Here is a 20,588-nt window from a genome sequence, read left to right as displayed (position 1 = left end):
GACTCACAGCATTTCCTGTTGCTGGACATCTTTGTATTACTGTATCTTTACTAAAAGGATATCTGCTTTGTTGCTGCTTTTATTGCATAAATATTTTGAAGAAAAAAACCCACAGTCTTTCATGTATCTCAAATACACACAGAAATTACTAAGTATTACTTTACTGAAAGTGTGTCACTTTTTTGGCTGAGTTCCATGTTCATTGCCACAGAGTAATGCGGAAATCCTATGGTGTGAATCATACTACAGATGGATTTGTGAGGCATAGAAGGGATATATAAAGACGAACCTTAGACAGTTAGAGTCATGTTAGAATCCTTGACACAATCCTAGAACACAACAGAAAAATGAATTGCATCCGATTTATGCTGTTACTGTGCGCAGCCATTTCTTATGCATTTCCAGCTGTACGAGAAAGCAAATTGGAAGAGAAATATGGACAACTTGCTGAGGTAATTATACAATTTTTGAGACCCCTTTAATGATATGTGTGATTTACAGAGGAAATTTTTTGTACAATTCTTAGACATGGGTAGAACATGTATGTTATTTTTCTAGTTTGTAATCTGTAGCATGTACTGTAGTCTGTATGTTATTTCAGGGCACAATAAAATAAGTAACATAAGAAAGGCTTTTATAAATCTGGCAGCATTTTTAAAATACACAAGCAAACACAGTTGGAAATCTTAAAAATTACAATACAACTTAGTTTCATATCCGGGGCTTTGTTATTTAATGTATGACTTTGAAAGCATCAGATGCAATAGAACTTAGAGGTAATTTAATAAAATCACAAAACTGAGGCAGACCCAGCACAGAAAGCAGCATCACGTTTATAAAAAAAGGGATTGAATTGAAAAGGAAATTACGTTTTTCCTTCTATTAATCTGGTGCAATTCTTTAGATTGTAAACGCTTTGGAGCAGTGACTTCTTTCCTATTGTCTACTTTTATGTATGAAGCATTTATTCCTATTATCTCATGTGTATTACTGTTGTAAAGCGCGATGTAAGGTACATGGATGATGGTATATAAATAAAGATATAAAGAACATACTGTTCACAGGTTTTGCTCCAGCTGTGTGACTTCACTAAATAACCCCCTGAGGTCCAGATCCACAGAAGGTGCTAAGATTTAATTCTTCCTATGAGTCTCCCAGCGCTGGGAACAGCACATTTCCGTATTACCAAATGTTATAGGCATGGTTATGCTGTTCCTGTAGCAGCAGACTTTAAACAGATCAATTAACAGTCACAGAAATGACACTGAGTGCTTCAGTATTTCTTACTTTGCCAGCGCGTGGGTTAAAATTACATGCCCTAATGTATAAAACCACTATGTATTTAAGACCTATAAAACACACAACTATCCTATATAAGTGATAAGTCCAAAGTGGACTTACCTTGCAGGACATTATCACTTGGACATTTGTTTATGTAAGTGCACTATTCACAGAGATTGGATATATTTTGCACTTATATAGGATAGTTGTGTGTTTTATAAGTCTTAAACACATAGTGGTTTTATACATTAGGGCACGAAATTTTAACCCACGCGCTGGTATTTTTCTTTTATATATCACTTTTTGGAAGGATTTGAATCACCCCCCCCCCCCCCGCCATAATCCAGCAGTGGGATATTTAGTCACTGTTTATATTTAGAAGTTGGCGCTGTGTTTTCTTTATTAATTTCTTACTTTGCAAAGTCATTTATTTATGTTGAATTTGTTTTACATTCATTTTAAGAATGCTTATGCTACACAGGATTATTATTTTTTACATACATTGAGAAAGTAGACCAGATCACTCCATGCTGGTCTTTATCAAAACTAAGTGTTTCATTTTCAGCTCCACACTGAATTGAATAGTCTGTAACCTGGTTGTACACTTTTGGGAAACCCCCTTTAAAGTGATAAGGAACTGTGCCAAATAAAATAATTCATGTCAAACATGCAATTTTGGTTGAAGGTGTGTAGAAGTCTCTAATATAACATTTATTGACAGAAATACCTGAAAAGATTTTACGACCTTAAGACGGAAGGTGTACCAGTGGGCAGGAAAAACAATGGCAATTCTTTCTCTGAAAAACTCAAGCAAATGCAGGAGTTTTTTAGTCTGAATGTGACTGGAAAGATGAATCAGGCGACAATGGAAATGATGGAGAAACCCCGATGTGGTGTATATGATATCAACCATTACAGTACAAGCCCGAAAAGCTCTGCATGGCAAAAAATGGATATAACATACAGGTAACATTAAATATTCATTACCATAAACCCTCTCCACCCACAAGCACATCAAGATACTGTATGCACGGGAAGCAAACAGAGAGCTGAAAACAGAACAATAGAGTATGACAGAGGTCCCCAACTCCAGTCATCAAGACTCCCCCAACAGGTCAGGTTTTCAAGATATCCTGGCTTCGACTTCAGCAGGAGTGGCTAAATCATTCCCTACTTCAGCATAGGTGGCTCAATCAGAGGCTCACTCTATGACTGAGGCACTGATTGAGACACCTGTTGTAAAGCAGGGATATCCTTAAAACCTGACCTGTTGGGAGGGGTCTTGAGGACTGGAGTTGAGAACCCTGGCATATGCTACGTGATAGACGAGTAAACTGAGCAAAAATGTGAGAAAGTATGAGTAACATGGTATGTCCATAAGTACCTCTCTTTCCCCCACAGTGTATCTGTGATGCAAGTCCTTAGTAAGTTCAGGGTCTTCATGGGTTAATCCTGGTCTCAATCCTGGTCTCAACTCTGGAGTTTCACGACGGTGGCGGTCCGCTTGAATCTTCTGTCTTGAAGAAGCCTTCCTAAGGTTTCCTTGCATCTTGGTCCATGAAGACTGTAGGACTTGGATCCAGTTGTCTGCTGCTGGAACCATAGAGGAGGAGATGGATAGCCGTGCGGGGTGGAATCCATAGTTTATGAAGAAGGGGGAGTTCTGAGTAGACTCATTCCATAAGGAATTATGGGCGAACTCTGCCCAAGGGGGCAGATCCGTCCAATCATCTTGGGTGTCGGCGATGAAGCAGCGCAGAAACTGCTCTAATGATTTATTGGTCCTCTCCGTCTGGCCATTTGTCTGGAGAAGATACCCGGAGAAGTGCAGTAATATACCTAGCTTTTAAGAAAACGCCCGCCAGAACTTGGATACAAATTGAGAACCCCTATCGGAGACGATGGTCAAGGGGATCCCGTTTAGATGGAAGATTTCCTTAGTGAAAAAATCTGCTAAAGTGGAAGAATCCAGTAGACCCTTAAGTGGGACGAAATGTGCCTGCCTCAAGAAGTGATCAATGACCACCAAGACTGTGTTCATATCCTGGAAACCAGCAACTCTACAATGAAGTCCATCGATAAATTGTTCCAGGGGCGATATGGGATGGGAAGCGGACGTAAGAGTCCCTGAGGTTTACTGCAGGGAACTTTGTTTCCATGTATGTGGTGCATGCCTTGACGAACTCCTTAACGTCTCCCTGCATGTTGGGCCACCAGAATATCCATGTGATCAGATTGGAAGGCCTCTTGGAGCCAGGATATTCGGCAGTCTTGAAAGAGTGACCCCACTTCAGGATCTTCTGACGGAATGGTGGTGGAGCAAAAAGACGGCTGTCCGGAACCTTCAGACCCCCCGGAATGGTTTTCTGATCTTGAAGTAGTTTGTCCAGTACATCAAACGTATTTGCAGAAATGATAAATTTAGAGGGAAGAATGGTCTCCAATCTGGCCTTGGTCCTGTCCTCGACTATGAACTGATGGGATAGAGCGTCCGCTTTTAGGTTCTTGGAACGGGTATAAAAGAAATGATGTAGTTAAAACGAGAAACAAAAGAGACCAGTGGGCCTGGCGAGCCTCCAGACGTTGAGCACTCTCCAGAAACATGAGATTCTTGTGATCCATTAAAATCATGATTGGACTCTCTGTACTCTCCAATAGATGCCTCTAATGCGAGTTTAATGGCTAATAACTCTCTGTTACTCACATCGTGATTCTGTTGTGCTGTGGAGATTTTTTTTTAAAGAACGCACGGGCTGTAGGTTGGCCGAGGGCCGAGACAGAACGGCGCCGGCTCAGATGTCGGATGCATCCACCTCCAATGTGAACGGGAGTTTAGGATTGGGATGGATCAGAACCGGTGCAGACACAAAGGATTTCTTCAAGAGGTTGAAGGCATGAGTAGCTGCAAGAGGCCAAGACAAAACATCAGCTCCTTTCTTGTTGAGGGCAGGGATCGGAGCGACAATGGACAAAAAATGATGAATAAATCTCCTATAATAATTGGCGAAACCCAGAAACCTTTGAATACCCTTGAGAGAAGTGGGGAGCAGCCAATCCACAACAGCTTTCAGTTTGGAGGGGTCCATGGAGAACCCAGAAACAGAAATTATGTATCCTAGGAATGAGGTAGAAGTTTGATGAAAGTGACATTTTTCCAATTTAGTGTAGAGGTGGTTCTGACGGAGACGTAGTAGGACCTGCTTGACTTGTTCAATGTGTTCTGGAAGAGATTTAGAGAAAATATTGAGGAGATCTCTGAATATTTCATTGACGAAATCTTGAAAGACCCAGAAGCATTGCACAAGCCGAATGGCATAACTAGATATTCATAATGGCCATCCATTGTGTTGAAGGCCATCTTCCATTCGTCGCCCTGACGGATCCTTACCAGATTATATGCACCCCGAAGGTCCAATTTGGTGAAGATGAAAGATCTTTGGAGACGGTCGAATAACTCAGATATTAGTGGTAATGAATATCGTTTTGTTATGGTAATTTTGTTTAACCCCCGATAGTCAATGCACAGACGTAGGGTACCATCCTTCTTTTTGACAAAGAAAAATCCTGCCCCAGCCGGTGAAGAAGATTTTCTGATGAATCCTTTCTTAAGGTTCTCCTGAATGTAATCTGACATGGCTTTAGACTCTGGAAGGGACAGCGGATAAGATCGACTCCTGGGAATGACGGAACCAGGCAGATCTATGGGACAGTTGAAAGACCGATGGTGAAGAAGTACCTCAGATTTGGTTTTATTAAAAACACCCCTGAAGTCAGCATAGCAGTCCGGTAATGTGCTCTGTGCTTCCTCAGGCGCCTTCTTACTGCAGATCTTTTGAGGTGGTACAGCACAGGTCAAAGAGCACTGTTGATCCATGAAATAGGCCTTTGTTTAGCCCAATCAATTTGCGGGTTGTGCCGTTGAAGCAATGGAAGGCCCAAGATGATCTCAGCAGAGGGAGAGTGTATAACCTCCAGAGAAATCTCCTCCCTGTGGGTTTGCTCGAACAAGAGAGAAAGTTCAATGGTTTGCAAGATGATGAAAGCCAGTTGTAGAGGACATCCATCAATGACCTCTAGTGCCACCAGAGATTTTTTTATATATCAGCGGGATGTTATTCTTAATAGCAAACTCCTGATCAATGAAGTTACCTCCCTATCTGGAGTCGATGAACGCAGATGCTGTTACTGCCAGACCCGGAGCCAGAATAGATACAGGAACCAAAATTCTGCTAGATAGCGGTTCTTTGGTGATAGAGGAATTGGAGAGTGTTCCCACGGAGGCTCCTCTGGACCTCAATGGGAGTCGGCATTTCCCGACTTGATATAACAATGAAAGAACACCCCTGACGAAGTCACGAAATGGGTAGGGTGGAGCCTAGCAGTATCCATCCGTGAGGTAGCGAGAGGAGGAATTCCCTGAGCAGCACCGACATCATCGAGGACGTTGTTCACTCTGGTTGCGGCCGCAAAGAGAGAGTGTTAGAAATTACCTTGGCAGTCTGTATAGGATCCCGAACTCTCAAAGCTGTGGACGGCATTCTAGTGTCATGGGCCAAGGCATGCTAAAATGTGAGTGTTATATGTCTTGTGCTTTTTAATAAATTAATGTCCTTTTGGTATTGTGCAATGTGCATTTGTTTATTGCATGGGCACTGATCAATTTGGAGGATCACTCTGACTACCAGGTGTGGGGACATAATCCGATCAAGACCAAAAATACCAATTGAGGCATTATGATCTTTTATTTGCTGTAAGTAGGCACTCTCAAGGGATTGTCAAACATTCTGAATTTAAGAAGTTACTGCGCAATGGTCTCCTCTTTTTCTTCACTTACAGTATTGCTGCATCTGGAGGAGATGAAACAACTATAAAGACTCTTTCACCTGGACTGTCATACTACACCTGTTCAGGAGTGGCAGTTATACCTCTTATCTGCACCAAGGACTTTGTGTTCATTGTTATATTATCTGTACAAGTAATTTTGAAACGACTTCTTTTACTGTCCTTTGGCTGCCATTCCATCTGTTCTTATGTGTCATGGTGGGATTTAGCAACATATGCTTAATACTGTTTGTGTTTGCAATTTGTCACATTGTTATTTTTTGTGCACATTTTATTGGGTATTAACACATGCGGTTTTAGTTAGTCATTAATCACCAGCACCTATTGCCCAAGCACTGTTGTTGTTATTATGAATTTAGGTGTCAAAGGACACTTTTTAGTAGTTTTGTATTTGAGATTCACTGCGTGTTTGTCAATTAGGCGGCACTCCATATGAGCTGTGTTAGTAATTAATTAATTATACCCATCATTGTCTTGGAGGATTGTCGTCACAATTTTTGATACAAATTATTTGGGCACTATTAGAGCTAGCAAGTTCTTGATATATTGGGAGTCAACACTCCAATATTGTTTATAGGTAAGAGCGCTTTTTGGTATCCACATCACTATATTGTCACGTTTCCCGACTTGAGAGGACAACGCAGAGCCAGATGGCCTGAATTACCGCAATAGAGGTGTAGCCGGGACCCCCCCTTCTCGCCCTTGTGTTGTTGGGGGCGGGTACGCTGCGGTAGGGAGCGCTCCGATACGGAGGCTCCGCGTCTTGCAAGACGCCATGTTATGGTTGGCACCAGTGCAAACTTAACCTAGCCAGAGGTTGTGCATGCGCAGGCAAGAGTAAGAAAAACCCGCGAAGGAGGAGAGTTCCAATTGGAGGGAGGTAGCGAGACACAGGTCCCATCAACCCCCGCGGGTCCCCGTGATAGGGCTGAGCCAATGGGCTGCGAGGTTAAGGAGGAAAAGGAGGTGGTTGTGCGCGCGTTGTTCAGAGCTGGCTGGAGAGGAGACGGAGCTTCGTTGTGGGGAGGCCAACCGCCCCCTACGTAGGCCATATGCCCCAGGCCAGGTTAGGCCCTGAGTCCCAGTAGAGACAAGCGGAGCTAGTGAGGTTCCGGTTCCCTTTATTGCCGCACTATCATCACCAGGACAGTTCTAAGTGGCGGGAGGTCTGGGCTCAGACCCCACTAGCAAGCCGCAGTGTGTCCGGGTGGGATCGCCCTGGACATCCACGGCTTACGACATCTGCAACTCACTGACCCTTTGCGAAGATTTGTAGGAGCACCGGGTACTGGAGTACCCGGCAGGTAATTCTCCAAGTTCACCAACGGTACCATCGTTCATTCGGGACACAGTGGCTGTGCAGTCACACTCATGTATATATATATCTGACTCACATGAGGGTGGGAGGACTATTCCCAAGGGAACTGGACACGGGGTGGGATCACCCGGTGGAGGGAGACGGGAGGGTCCGCGTTCGCCGGGACGCTGATTAGAGTGTCTCCTCTACGGAGGGACACCTTTGGATATATGTGTGAGAATATTGCAAGTAAAGTTGATTGGTTACGGTACACTGCTGTGTGTGTGTTTAAGATATATAAGTCCTGCGAAGACCCACTTCCCCTCAGGCGGAAGCTGCCGCAGGTGGAGGCGCATACCCTGAATTATGTGAAAAAGGGATGAAACAGCAGTAATTTTATGACCTGAGGTATCAAAAACACATCTGAATTCCTTGGTGAATTGCCCAATATCCTGGGTCGGTATACAAGGGGTTAATCTAGGAAGCAAGGCAACAGGACAGGGACAAGGCAGGATCAGCAGAGGCAAACACAGAGTAACGCAAACTACTGTATGTTCAGCCAATGTGTCTATTGCACAGCTGAGCAAAACATCTCAAGTACTGCTCCAGATTCTGGTTCATCCTCTCGGTCTGCCAATGGGCAGAGGGTGTGAGGGTGTGAGCCGGAGGAGAATGAGAGCGAGATACCGAGTGACTTGGAGAAGGCCCACCAGAATTTGGAGATGAATTGTGAACCCCTGTCAGACACTATGGACGTGGCAATGCCGTGAAGTCTGAAGACCTCCCTGGAAAAACCCGAAGGCTTTTGTCGGGCAGTCTTACTTTGGGCGCATACTGAGCAGGCACTGGTGAATTCCTGAACCTCTTTCCCCATCTTGGGCCACCAGAAGGTTCTTCCGATGAGATCCAGGGTTTTCTTAAAGCCAAGATGCACAGCAGTTCTGGAGGAATGGCCCAACTCCAGGATTTTCCGCCAGAATTGCGGTGATGCGTACAGAGTACCCCCCGGAACCTCTAGACCTCTGGGAATGTGGGATTGAGCTTTGATGATTTTGTCCAGGACATCAAATGAGGTTGCCGAAATGATAAATTTGGACGGTAGGATGGTTTCAGGGATCTCTTCCGACCTCTCTTCTGGGGAGAATTGCAGAGACAGGGCATCGGCTTTAACATTCTTGGTACCAGGTATAAAAGATAAGACGTAATTGAACCTCGAGAAAAATTGTTTTCACCGAGCCTGTCGGAACCCTAACCGCTGTGCTCCTTCGATGTATAAAAGATTTTTATGGTCCGTGAGGATGGGGATAGGTTCCCCGGTACCCTCTAGAAGATGTCGCCATTCTAGAAGGGCCATCTTGATGGCCAAAAGCTCCCTGTTACCGACATCATAATTTCTCTCGGCCGGAGAACATTTCTTTGAGAAAAATCTACACGGATGTAGTTTGTCTTGAGGACCCATTCTTTGGGAAAGCACTGCACCAGCTCCTGAGTCTGAGGTGTTCACCTCGAGTGTGAAAGGGAGGGAGGTATCCGGATGTCGAATTAAAGGTGCTGAAACGAAGATACTTTTAAAAGTTTCGAAAGCAGCTGAGGCTTCAGAAGACCAAAGGGAAGGGTCGGCTCCTTTCTTGGTGAGATCCGTAATGGGGGCCACTTTGGTGGAAAAATTACGAATACATTTTCTGTAGTCATTGGAAAATCCGAGAAGGTGTTGAATGAATTTTAGCGTCTTGGGCTGGGGCCATTCCAGTATTGCCTTCAGTTTTTTGGGATCCATACTGAACCCCTTGTCAGAGATAATATAGCCTAAGAAGGCTGTGGACCTCTGATGGAAGAGACACTTCTCTAATTTGGCGTAGAGGTGATTGAGACGAAGACGGGCGAGAACGAGCCTGGTGTGTAATACGTGCTCTTGGAGGGTCTTGGAAAAGATAAGAATGTCATCCAAGTAGATGATTACGAAGACGTTTAGTATGTCCCAGAAGACCTCGTTTATAAAGTCCTGAAAAACGGCTGGGGCGTTGCATAGGTCAAAAGGCATTACCAGGTACTCGTAGTGGCCACTACGGGTGTTGAAGGCGGTCTTCCACTCGTCCCCCTCTCGAATGCGGATGAGGTTTTAAGCCCCCTTGATATCGAGCTTAGAAAAAATGGTGGCCCCTTGTAGTCTGTCAAATAACTCGGAGATGAGTGGAAGAGGGTTGCGATTCTAAACCGTTATGCAGTTGAGGCCTCTGTAATCGATACAAGGTCTGAGCGTCTGTCCTTCTTTTTCACGAAGAAGAACCCTGCGCCGGCTGAGGAGGTGGAGTGCTGTATAAATCCTTTCTGGAGATTCCCCCGAATGTACTCCGCCATGGCTGTGGTCTCTGGTAAAGACAGTGGATATGATTTGGATTTGGGAAGGATCGTACCTGGAACCAGATCGATGGGGCAGTTGTACGGGCGATGCGGAGGTAAAAGGTCGGAGTGAGTCTTACTGAAGACGTCCAGAATGTCCGCGTATGCCTCCGGAAGGGAGGAGGGAAGAGTGGGAGGTATTTCCAACCCGGCAAGGAGCGTAGTAGGACTGTGATGTCCCGATGAGGTCTGCAACTGAATGGGTAATTGATCCGTCCAATCGATGCGCGGATTGTGTCTCTGTAATCAGGGAAGACCGAGAATAACTTGGACAGTGGGGGAGTGGAATACATCGAACGAGAGGAGCTTGCAATGACCACCCTCGTGGACAAGGTGAGCAGAGGGTTATTTAACGAGATAAAGGCCGGTTGCAGAGGGCGTCCGTCAATGGCCTCTAGGCCTATCGGAGACCTCTTCTCGATCATCGGAATGTTGTTCTGGATGGCAAGATTCTGGTCTTGGAAATTTCTTCCCGATCCAGAATCGAGGAAGGCGGAGGTGGTTACGTGGAAATTCCGACCCTCGTGGAGAATCGTAACATAATCCTCTTGGGAAATTCTTCCTTGGAGAAGGGGCGAGAAGAGATAGTACCCAGGGAGAGCCCCACATTACTCACTTGGAGTGCTCGTTTCTTGGCCTCAGGGGACAACCGCGTACCAGATGTTCCGAGGATCCGCAGTAAAAGCAAAGGCCCTCGTTCCTTCGGCGAGATCTCTCTGCACCCCTAAGTTGTTGGCTGCAATCTGCATCGGTTCAGAAGTATCTGGGGGTGGTAAGATAGCCAGGGGTTTCCTGAAAGGCATAGAAGGGACCGGGAAGGATACAGGCACGACAAACCTGGGACGCTGGCGTTCATGACGTCTCTCTTGCAAGCGCTGGTCCACCCATATACACTGGGAAATCAGGTCCTCCAAAGGTTTCAGATCGAGGTTGAGTCGCGAGTTCATCCTTCACTGACTCAGACAGCACCTGACAGAATACAGCTACTAGGTCTTCTTCGTTCCACCGAATCTCCGCCGCGATGGTCCGAAATACTGGCGAATTTTACTACGGACCTATGCCCTTGCGTAAGGTACATCAAAGAAGAGACCGCCATATCCGTGTGGGACGGAGTGTCGAACACCTGTTGAAATTCCCTTTTGATGCAGGGGTAGTCCCTGGTAAGCTCCGGCCGTACGTCCCAGATGGGAGAGGCCCAGGCCAAGGCACTTCCTGTCAGGAGAAAGAAAATATAGCCCACTTGGACCGGTCAGAGGTGAAGTGGCTAGGGGCCAGCTCAAATTGAATTTCACATTGGGTCAGGAAACCTCGACAGGCGTGTGGATCTCCGGAATATGGTTTAGGTGCACGAATCTTAGGAACGAAGGCAGTAGCCCCATCACGGATGGGCAGAGAAAGGCGCGGGGTGCGTGGTACTCTGGGGGGATTTTCCTAGAGGGTTAGGATAGAAAGTTGTTGCGTGAGGGTGGCTACTTTTTTTCCGAGAGTCTGGCAGTGTTGTGCCAGGGCCGTTAGTATTTGGTTCATTTCGAGGGGGGGTCTGCGTTGGATGGGCTCTGCATAATGTCACACTGTGCTGCCCGCAGACCAGACTAACCCCCAGTACTGAGGTGGAGAGTGAGTAACCACGCACCCGCAGTAGTGAGAGCGTGCCCAGAGTGTGGATCTGGTAGCGTGGCCAAGACCATTGGAACAAGGAGCTAGTCGTAGTACTTGCCAGATCCAGGCATAGAGAAGGTACTGTAGTGAAGTCTGAACCCAAGGGTTGAGGGAAGTAGAGGTCCGAGTCGTAGGAGTCCGTGAACCGAGTTCGAGGGGTCTGGGTGGTAAGCGAGGTCGAGTGGAAGCCGGGGTCAATGAGCCAGAGATTGTAGGAAGACAAGCCGGTTCGGTAACAAGATCTGTAACGTAAGAGGGAGCTGGGCTCAGTATCCAACAGCACAATGCAAACAAACTATGCAGAGCGAGGTTGCACAGGAATCACAGGAGTAATAAAGTGAGGGAGACCAATCAGAGGAGGGGGCAGAGAAGAGGTGAGCCAAGGAGCCTCCTGTGATAGGGAAGGGGGTAATAACCTGTCTTGCTGCAGCTTGGGCAGTGGGAAAAATGCGCCTGGGTCCTGGATCCTGGTGGGTAGAGCCTATCGCAGAGTGGGGTGAATAAATTATCTTGTGAGGCACGCACTTTGTAAGTTAATCAAGGGCGCGCTCAGTGAGCGTGAAAGCGGCGTGAGAGATAGCTGCGGGGGAGCGAGGGGCGGTGCGTAGACGCGCTGCAGCCGACGCCGTGGAGCACTGAGAGAGGGAGCAGCGGTAGACTGGAGAGGTAAGGAGAGGGCGTGCCGAGGGCGGCGAGTCCCCTGCCTCCTTACATATATGATATATTGTTCCTGCCTGCAACCCGAAAAACAGCACTGTTTCAAAAGGATTCAGCACCCTTAATATATTTTATTTTTATTTTTTTGTTCATATAATGTAAAATTTGCATATATTGCCATATCTCCCCTTCTTTAAATTCTAACTGGTCCTGAAAGTGTTTAAAACATCTGGTCTTACACATATCCATCAGGTCTCCAAGCCTAATTACACCCGCTTGACTCCTCTTTTTAAATATTCCAGAGTTGAGCCCTGTGGGGAAATTAGGCTTCCCTCATATTGGAATTAGAGGGGATGGGAACGTGGAGATTCTCTCATCTTTAGAAATTTCGTCCCAAGCACTTAGTGCTGTGCCAAAAGAGGGGTACTTGTACAGACCTCTAGTGCGGCCTGTCTTCCTAAACCATGGAGCCTTGTTTGTATCTATTTCTTCAAATAATTATTTTCCATTTCCATCCAGAGTTTATTTCTAGTACAGTGAAACCATTCAAAAAGGGCATTCACTTGTGTAGCGAGATAATATTTGTTGATGTTTGGTTGCCCAAGTCCACCGTGTGATTTATGTCTTTGCAACGTTTTAGTATTGGTCCTTGGCTTTTTAAATTCCCAAATACATTTTGTAATTTTACTTTGAAGCGAAGTAATATATTGCTTGAAAACTTTCACAGGGATAGTCTGGAATAAATACATAAGCCTCGGCAATATATTCATTTTAATACAATTAATTCTACCTATCCACAAGATAATATTCTTATTCTACCTTTGTTTTCTATTTTTTTGCTAATTGAGTCTAATTGGCCATGAACAGATCTACTTTTGGTGTTATATTTGTACCTAGACATTTTATACACTAATTCTTCCACTGGAAAGGGAAGTTTTCTTTAACTTTGGCCGCCAACTCTGCTGGAAGACTTATGTTTAGAGCCTCTGTTTTTGTTAAGTTGATTTAAAAATTAGATGCTAAACTATATTTTCCCAGAACATTCATTATACTTGGCAACGAAACCAGAGGGTTTGTTATTATCAGAAGACCATCCACATATAATGCGATCTTATGTTCTTTCTCACCTATTTTAACTCCCTCAATATCTGGATGATTCCTTATTGATTCTGCTAATGGCTCCATTATTAGTGCAAAAATCAACGGGAAAAGGGCATTCCTGTCTCGTACCATTAAATATTTTAAATAAGTTTGAGACTTGCCATTTACCTTGACCTTTGCTGACGGATTACGATATAATCCCTTTATATACTGACTAAACATGTCTCCCGTTCCTATATGTTCCAGCATTTTAAACACAAAATTCCATTGCACTCTATCGAATGCTTTTTCTGTATCTATAGATAATATCATAGCTGGAGTCTGTGTTTTATTAATCTGGATCAGTATATTTATAATTCCTCTAGTGTTATCCTTGGCTTCCCTTTTTGGTATAAATCCGGTTTGATCACCCTTCACCAGATCCGGCAAATATTCATTGTCTGTTCGCTAAAATTTTGGCAATAAATCTACATTTATAAGTGATATTGGGCGATAGCTTGCACAAATTAATTTATCCTTATCTGGCTTAGGGATAACCGTTATATTGACTTCTGACATACTGTATATTGGGATAGGTTTCCTGAGACTCTTAAAGTGTTAAACATGCCCTAAATATTTACTATATGAGAGTTAGCAAAGGTTTTATAGTATGTATGTGGTAGTCCGTCAGGACCGGAACTTTTCCCATTAGGTAGATCTTTCACCACTTTTTCTATCTCTTCCCACGTTATAACCGCATCAAGTTAATCTCTTGCCTCAGGTGAAATTTTTCTGGTTTGAATATGCTTCATAAATAATTCTATATCTCCCTCTATATGTTCCTGGTTCCTATTTTGCATGGCTTCTATTTTGTATAATTTCTCATAGAATAGTCTAAACTCTTCTTTAATAACTTTTGCATCCTGTGACACTACCCCATCCTGCTTCCGAATTTTGCTCTGCATCTGCTTTAGCTGATTGTCTAACAGTCTATCCATCTTATTACCTTTCTCATAATATTTATGTTTAAGCCAAGTAAATTACTTTTCTATTTTTTGAGTTGCTAACAAATTGAATTTTCCTCTATCTGTAATTAGTTCCGGCAGTATCTCCTTATCTGCTGATTAACTTGCTTAATTTTATAATTTCTCTTAGTTTTTTCCTGGGGGAGGCTTGCTGAATGAACACTCCCCTTATGACACTTTTATGAGCTTGCACAGTATTGCCGGCGATATATTCCCTACATTAGTTTCTGCTAAATAATTTTTAAGAGCATCCTCAATCACTAATACTACATTACTGTTTTTTAGTAAAGACTCGTTCAATTTCCATGTCCACTTACCTTTCTGTATAGAACCCCCCCCCCCCCCCCACCCAAATCAATTTCTAGAGATACAGCTGAACCCCATTATAACGCAGTCCTTGGGGGTCCACCCAAACCAACCGCGTTGTAACCCGGATCGCGGTTTAAAAATAAAACAAAATGGCCGTTGCGGTCAGAAACTCTACGTCCGCTGGAGGGGGAGAGCTGGGATAACTCTCCCAGCTCTCCCTGAGCCTGGCATCACAGCGACAGCCCCACAGCAGCACTTACCCATGCAGTGCAGGAGACTGTGTGCTGTGCAGGAGAGCTGGTAAATCAAGTGATAACGTGTTCAAGTGAAAAGAGAGAAAACTAAACTACAAGCCAAGCGCTCAACCTATTGTGAATATAGTGTGTGCATTATTGAATAAAATAATGTAGTGAATAACAAATAATTAAAGTTGTGACAAATAATATATCCAAACTGTGTAAGGATAACCACTAGACCCAATAGTCCAGCAACCACCAAATATAGGGAGGGTAAGGGAATGGGCTGCCTGGGACTATAAACAAGCTATTCCATATAGCTATAAACAAGTGTTAGTACAGAGAGCAAAGTCCTTGGCGCACTATCAAGTGCGTGAATCTGATATGTTAGTCCTGGTTCTTGAAGAAACAGTTCATAAATTTCCACAGTCTGTCCTCTTGTTTTCCTTCCGATAATCAGATATCTGTAATCAGAGAGAACAGGAGACCATTGCGCAGTATCCCATGTATATCGAAACCTCATCCACACAGCTGCTAGGTACTTACATCTAGATAGATGAAGGCAGGCCTTGAAAGGTATCTTTACATCAGAGGTCTGTGTCTCTCGCAGGGTTGTCTTGGATTCTCCAAATGCAATGCTCCCGCTCCACAGACAGCCAATTCGCCCAGTGGTATACAAGAGATAAAAGGCCAAATGGTGTGGTACAGTACAATTTAATAAAAACAATAAAAAGATCAACAATCGATGCACTCATATGCTAGATGATCTTACTACACGGATTACAACGTGCCGTCCGCAGGCTTGAGGGGCTGAACCGTGGTGTGTGTAGAGGCTGGATCCCGCGTGTGTCTCTTACTCGCGGCCGCAATTCAGAGCGCCAGGTCCACCTCAGATGATGTCACCGCCCACAGCAACCTCCTGTAACTGCGCAATGGTCTCCTGTTCTCTCTGATTACAGATATCTGATTATCGGAAGGAAAACAAGAGGACAGACTGTGGAAATTTATGAACTGTTTCTTCAAGAACCAGGACTAACATATCAGATTCACGCACTTGATAGTGCGCCAAGGACTTTGCTCTCTGTGATAACGTGTTCAAACACGCATTATTCTGCAATAACGTCTGCTACTTCTGTATAATCCAGGTGTCCAAATGCTCCAGATTTGCCTGTGGCGGTAGGGATAGCCAGTTCATAATAAAGGTGAAGCCCAACTGGTTACCCTTGAAAACTGTGGGTCCCCGGTTCCTTAGAAGCACAATACGCAGGGTACACTGTATGTATAATAAGCATAATGACTTTCAATAAACCTGGGATTTCAGGAGTGGGAGTTTAAAGGATGATATTTGTGTGGAAATGTGTTCAAAACATGTGTACAATGGGGGGGCAAAAATACCAGTTGTCCCCCACATTATACCCGCAGACCACTTCTGGTCTGCAGGTAAGTGTATTCATACAGACAGTCCTGGTAATCTGAGGAGCAGCCAGGATGTCTGCATAGAGATATGAGATCAAAGATGAGAAGGGAAGTTGAAATCTGTCAGAACGTTTGGTGAGCGGGGAAGGGCGAAGGACTGGGTCTGGAGACAAAAGCTACCCGTGGGGGAGACTCTTTGTTCTCCTAGACTTGATGGAGCCTACCCAGCGGGAGGTATAGGGCTGGCAAGGGAAACCGTTGCTGGTAGGCATGGTTCCCATTGGCCAGTTCGAATTTCCCAATTCCCGGCATCCTGAGCTTACTCGACACACCCCCTCCTCTGATGCGTGCAGCTAGATGAGCCCCCAGCTCGGATTGGCTGTTGCAGTTATGATCCGTTCTCTGATTGGTCGCCAGCCCTTTCTCCATGTTGAATATAGGACACAGAGGTAAGGGGACTGGCCAATCAGAGAACCAGACTATCTTGAGACTTGGTCCAGTGAGGCGCTGGAGGGCTTTTAAAAAGTGCTTTGCTCTGAACAGCAAATGACTAGGCACGGAGTTGTCAGAGAAACAAAGCTTAGATGAGGGCAAGTTCTCAGATCAGGGCCAAGTTCTACATTCCATCTACAGTAAGTCGTGGTCAGTGGGGAAAGCCAGGTTTCTCTCCCCAAAAGAGAACCATGGTGTTCCTGGATATGGAGTGGACAATGTAAGCCTTCTTAAGTAGGCACCCTGTACCTAGTGAGGCTAGAAACTTACCCCAGGTCCCCAGTTAAGTGTGTATTTACTGTATTTTGTGTTTCATTGTACAGGTATGTCTGCTGGTCTCACCAGAGTAAACCCATTTTATTCTACTATCTTGTCCAGCCTAATCAATTGATCCCGGAAGGTTAAAGGTGTTAAAAGTACTGGTCTCCCGTGACTTTTTACATATTTAGATGCTTAAGTCCTGGACATTGTGCAGATTACTAAACAGTGAAGCAAACCACACATTTGTAGAACTTTACTGGAATTGTTATATTTTTAAAGGACATTTCATAGTTCCTGGGTTTTTTTAGGGGGGGGGCTGGTTTGCTGAGGAAATTAAATGTAGTTCCTATAACCACTTGTGTTACATATACTGTATGGCGGTTTTGTGTACTAGGTTTTTAAGTGTCATGAAAATTTTAGGGGGGGGGGGAGTTATAAATGTCCTTATGTCACAGATAAATATGTTTCTTTAATCCTCTTGCTGCAACTTGAACCTGCAACATACCACACAATACAGTTAAAAATCCATCACAGGTCCATCCTACACTGTACTGAACACCTCTGTATTACCAGAAGATTTTGTAATGAACTAGAAGAATATCAAAAATATTGTTGATGCTCACTGTTAATGCACCCTCAAATAATATAACTATCACTTTGTTTCCTCTAAGAATTTTGAACTTCACACCTGACATGGCCCAGGCTGATGTAGAAAGATCAATCAAGAGAGCTTTACAAGTTTGGAGTGATGTGACAACCCTGAAATTCACAAGAATCTATAATGAAATGTCTGATATTGAGATCTCTTTTGCAGTGGGAGGTAATAATTGTAACTATTTTTGAAAATATGTTCAATATACAGTACATTGTGGATCAATCCAAATACTTAAGATTGGATATGAGGCTTTACATTGGGGGTTGAAGTGCTGCACAAAGTAGAGATATACTGTTCTATATGATGTGATGTGTAGAACACAAAACCCATATTGAATAATTAAATATGCAGTAAAACCACTGCCTCCTGTTGGGGAAAATGTTAGTCCCATTAATTTGAATGGGATGCATCTTGTGCTATCATTGTGAATGTGATTTAATGAGGATAGTGAAATCTTGGAAATGCATCCTCTCTGTACCTAGTTATTATAATCAGTACCGTCGACAGGGGGGGTGGGGCTGTTGTCCTGGAGGCTGTGGGGGCCTGGCCGTCCGGACAGCCGTTGCTGACAGTTGGACCTGACCTCTGGCCAGGCCCCAGCTGTCCCGGCACCGCTCTGTGTCTGGTTGCTGGGCACCAGGTTTCCTTCCCCACTGCAGCAGGCACCTCTCTTCGCTGTTGGTGGGTGATAAGCTTACCGGGTTGGTAACGGGGGATGGTGGGTTAATCTCTTAATTATTATAGCGGTTATTAACCGCTAAGGTGATTAAGGGGTTAGGGGCCATTAGATTGTATTATTGTATGTATTCTTTCTGGCAACAAAGGACATGGCCCTGCAGTAGGCTGATGAGGACGCCCTTCATAATGGCAGGGGTAAGTAGAATGTTTTTTTTACTTTATTTCTGCTGCCTGGCTAATGTTTAATTTAATAATGGGCAAATGAGCTATTATCCATATCTGGATAATAGTTATTTTTCCCATTACTGTACTGTATGTGTTGGGGGGAAGGTGTATTTATTGCAATGTCTGCCAATTTTTTTGGGGGGGATACAGTATTGATACCGCAGGCCAGCAGGGACCAGCGGGGACCACCCGAGGACCCTTGTACACCAACGGGGACAACCTGAGGACCCCAGACACCCACAGGGACCACCCGAGGACCCCCGGACACCCATAGGGACCACCAAGGGCCCCCAGACACCCATGGTGACCACCCGAGGACCCCCAGACACCCGCGGGGACCATGTTGGGTCCCTGGACACCCACAGGGACCACCTGGAGGCCCACAGACACCCGTGGCGACCACCGTTGGCCACTGGTATCAATCCTGTGTATAGAAAAATAAATTGTGGTTTAATGTAGGGGCACATGGGGTGGGTTGTGTATTGGTGTTCTGTACATATTGTAATGTTTATTGGGGGCAGAGGGGTGAGAGAAGGGTCAAGTACCCACTTCACTCGCACCCTCTGCCCTCAATAAAACTGGTATTATGCCTTAACCCTTTCATTGGCTGAGCAGCTATCCACAAAGGTAATGAAGCTACTTTAATGACATTTTTATTAATAGTGTGCAGGAGCAGGGGATCTCCTGAGCTGAAACGCATTAATTTCAGCCTCGGGGACCCAAGTTACAGGCCCAGATATAAGGTGCCGGTATCTCCTTCATTATTTAAATCCCCCGATCATGTGACACGGCAATACTGGAACCTGATGCCCCATACCGGGGCCTGTATCTCGGGAAGCAGGGGGTCGCTAAGGCTGAAATCAAAGTGCTTCAGCTCAGGAGACCCTCTGCTCCAGCACACTATTAATAAAAATTACATTAAAGGAGCTTCATTACTGTAGCAGATAGCCGCTATGGTAACGAATGTGTTACATTTTTAATTAGGGTTTTATCACTAGTGTATTGTAGCCGGGTGTCTCCAGAGCAGACTCACATTGATTTGAGGTCCGGGGACACCCTACTTCCCGAGATACAGGCCCCGTTATGCGGTGCCCTCCTATGCATTTTAATGTCCCATGTCACGTGACATAATGTGGCCTGTACATCGGGAAGTAAGAGATCCCTGGACCTGAAATCAAAGCTGTCCTGCTCAGGAGACCCCTTTGCTATTACACTAGTAATAAAAAAATTGAAAAAAATTTGGGCGAGATTTGTGCAGGGAGAGGCGGCTCTCTCTGCAGCAGAAAGAACTCACCGGGTGAGCCCTTTTCAGAGGAGCAATCTTCACGTCGTCGGCTACTCTCCATTTTTGTAAATGTTGCTATCACTGGTATTCAGGGCTTTCTACATACCGTGATAGCAACGCTGTCAAAAATGGAGATTTAAAAACCACCGGAGCTTAGTGCATAGATCCCTAAGTATTTTTAGTTTTTTTTAAAAAATTAAATGATTGACTGGAAAAAACTGTGGAATTTATTTCCAACAAACACTTATCTTTCTGCTTGAGACAGAGAGAAATGAATTTCCCCTTTGGAAGACTATCTACTTATCTACTTTGTTTATCTAGAGAGGTGGCCTGTTACTGTACACAGTATGTTTTAATTACTTATTGTACACAGTATATCTATGAAATATGTTACCAGAGAAATATACAATGAGATTAGAATATCCTTTATAAAATATGTCCTCATTCCTCAGATATAAACAGGGACACACTCTAGGAGACAAGTAAACAAGTTTTAGGTTTTAAGAGCTATTCTGGGAGACCTTTTAACATCTACTTTTTGTTGTTGTTGTTGGAGAGTACCATTGTAGTTGGGGAGAACCATTGTTTTGGGGGGTACCATTTTTGTTGGCAGATACCATTGTTGTTGGGTAAGGAGGTGTCATTGTTGAGCTGACCTGATGCATTGTTTTACTACTTTAATGTATTTGGATACAGTAAACACAAAGGGGCCTATGTTAGTAAACACACAGATACCCAGCAAGCTCCCAGAAACCCCCAAAAATTACTACAATATATATACAGTATATGT

At 44.4% G+C, this 20,588-nt stretch overlaps 1 protein-coding gene across 3 annotated transcripts in view; it reads left to right on the top strand.

Annotated features, from left to right (window-relative positions):
* The first annotated feature begins 219 nt into the window (after positions 1 to 219).
* Positions 220 to 20,588, top strand: part of LOC142490303 (matrix metalloproteinase-18-like) — a 74,183-nt gene continuing 53,814 nt past the window's right edge. The window contains exons 1-3 of one of the 3 annotated variants that reach the window (XR_012800025.1): positions 220 to 452; positions 2,003 to 2,247; positions 17,627 to 17,775. Coding sequence is in view for 2 of the 3 variants with exons in the window: in XM_075592411.1 (XP_075448526.1) it covers positions 348 to 452; positions 2,003 to 2,247; positions 17,627 to 17,775 (499 nt within the window). In the remaining variant the exon portion in view is untranslated. The remainder of the gene's footprint in view (positions 453 to 2,002; positions 2,248 to 17,626; positions 17,776 to 20,588) is intronic. The other 2 variants (XM_075592411.1, XM_075592412.1) reach the window with 2 other exon arrangements.

This window comes from Ascaphus truei, chromosome 3, assembly GCF_040206685.1.
Source record: "Ascaphus truei isolate aAscTru1 chromosome 3, aAscTru1.hap1, whole genome shotgun sequence".
Taxonomy (NCBI): Eukaryota; Metazoa; Chordata; class Amphibia; order Anura; family Ascaphidae; genus Ascaphus; species Ascaphus truei.
This window is presented reverse-complemented; position numbering and strand designations above follow the sequence as displayed.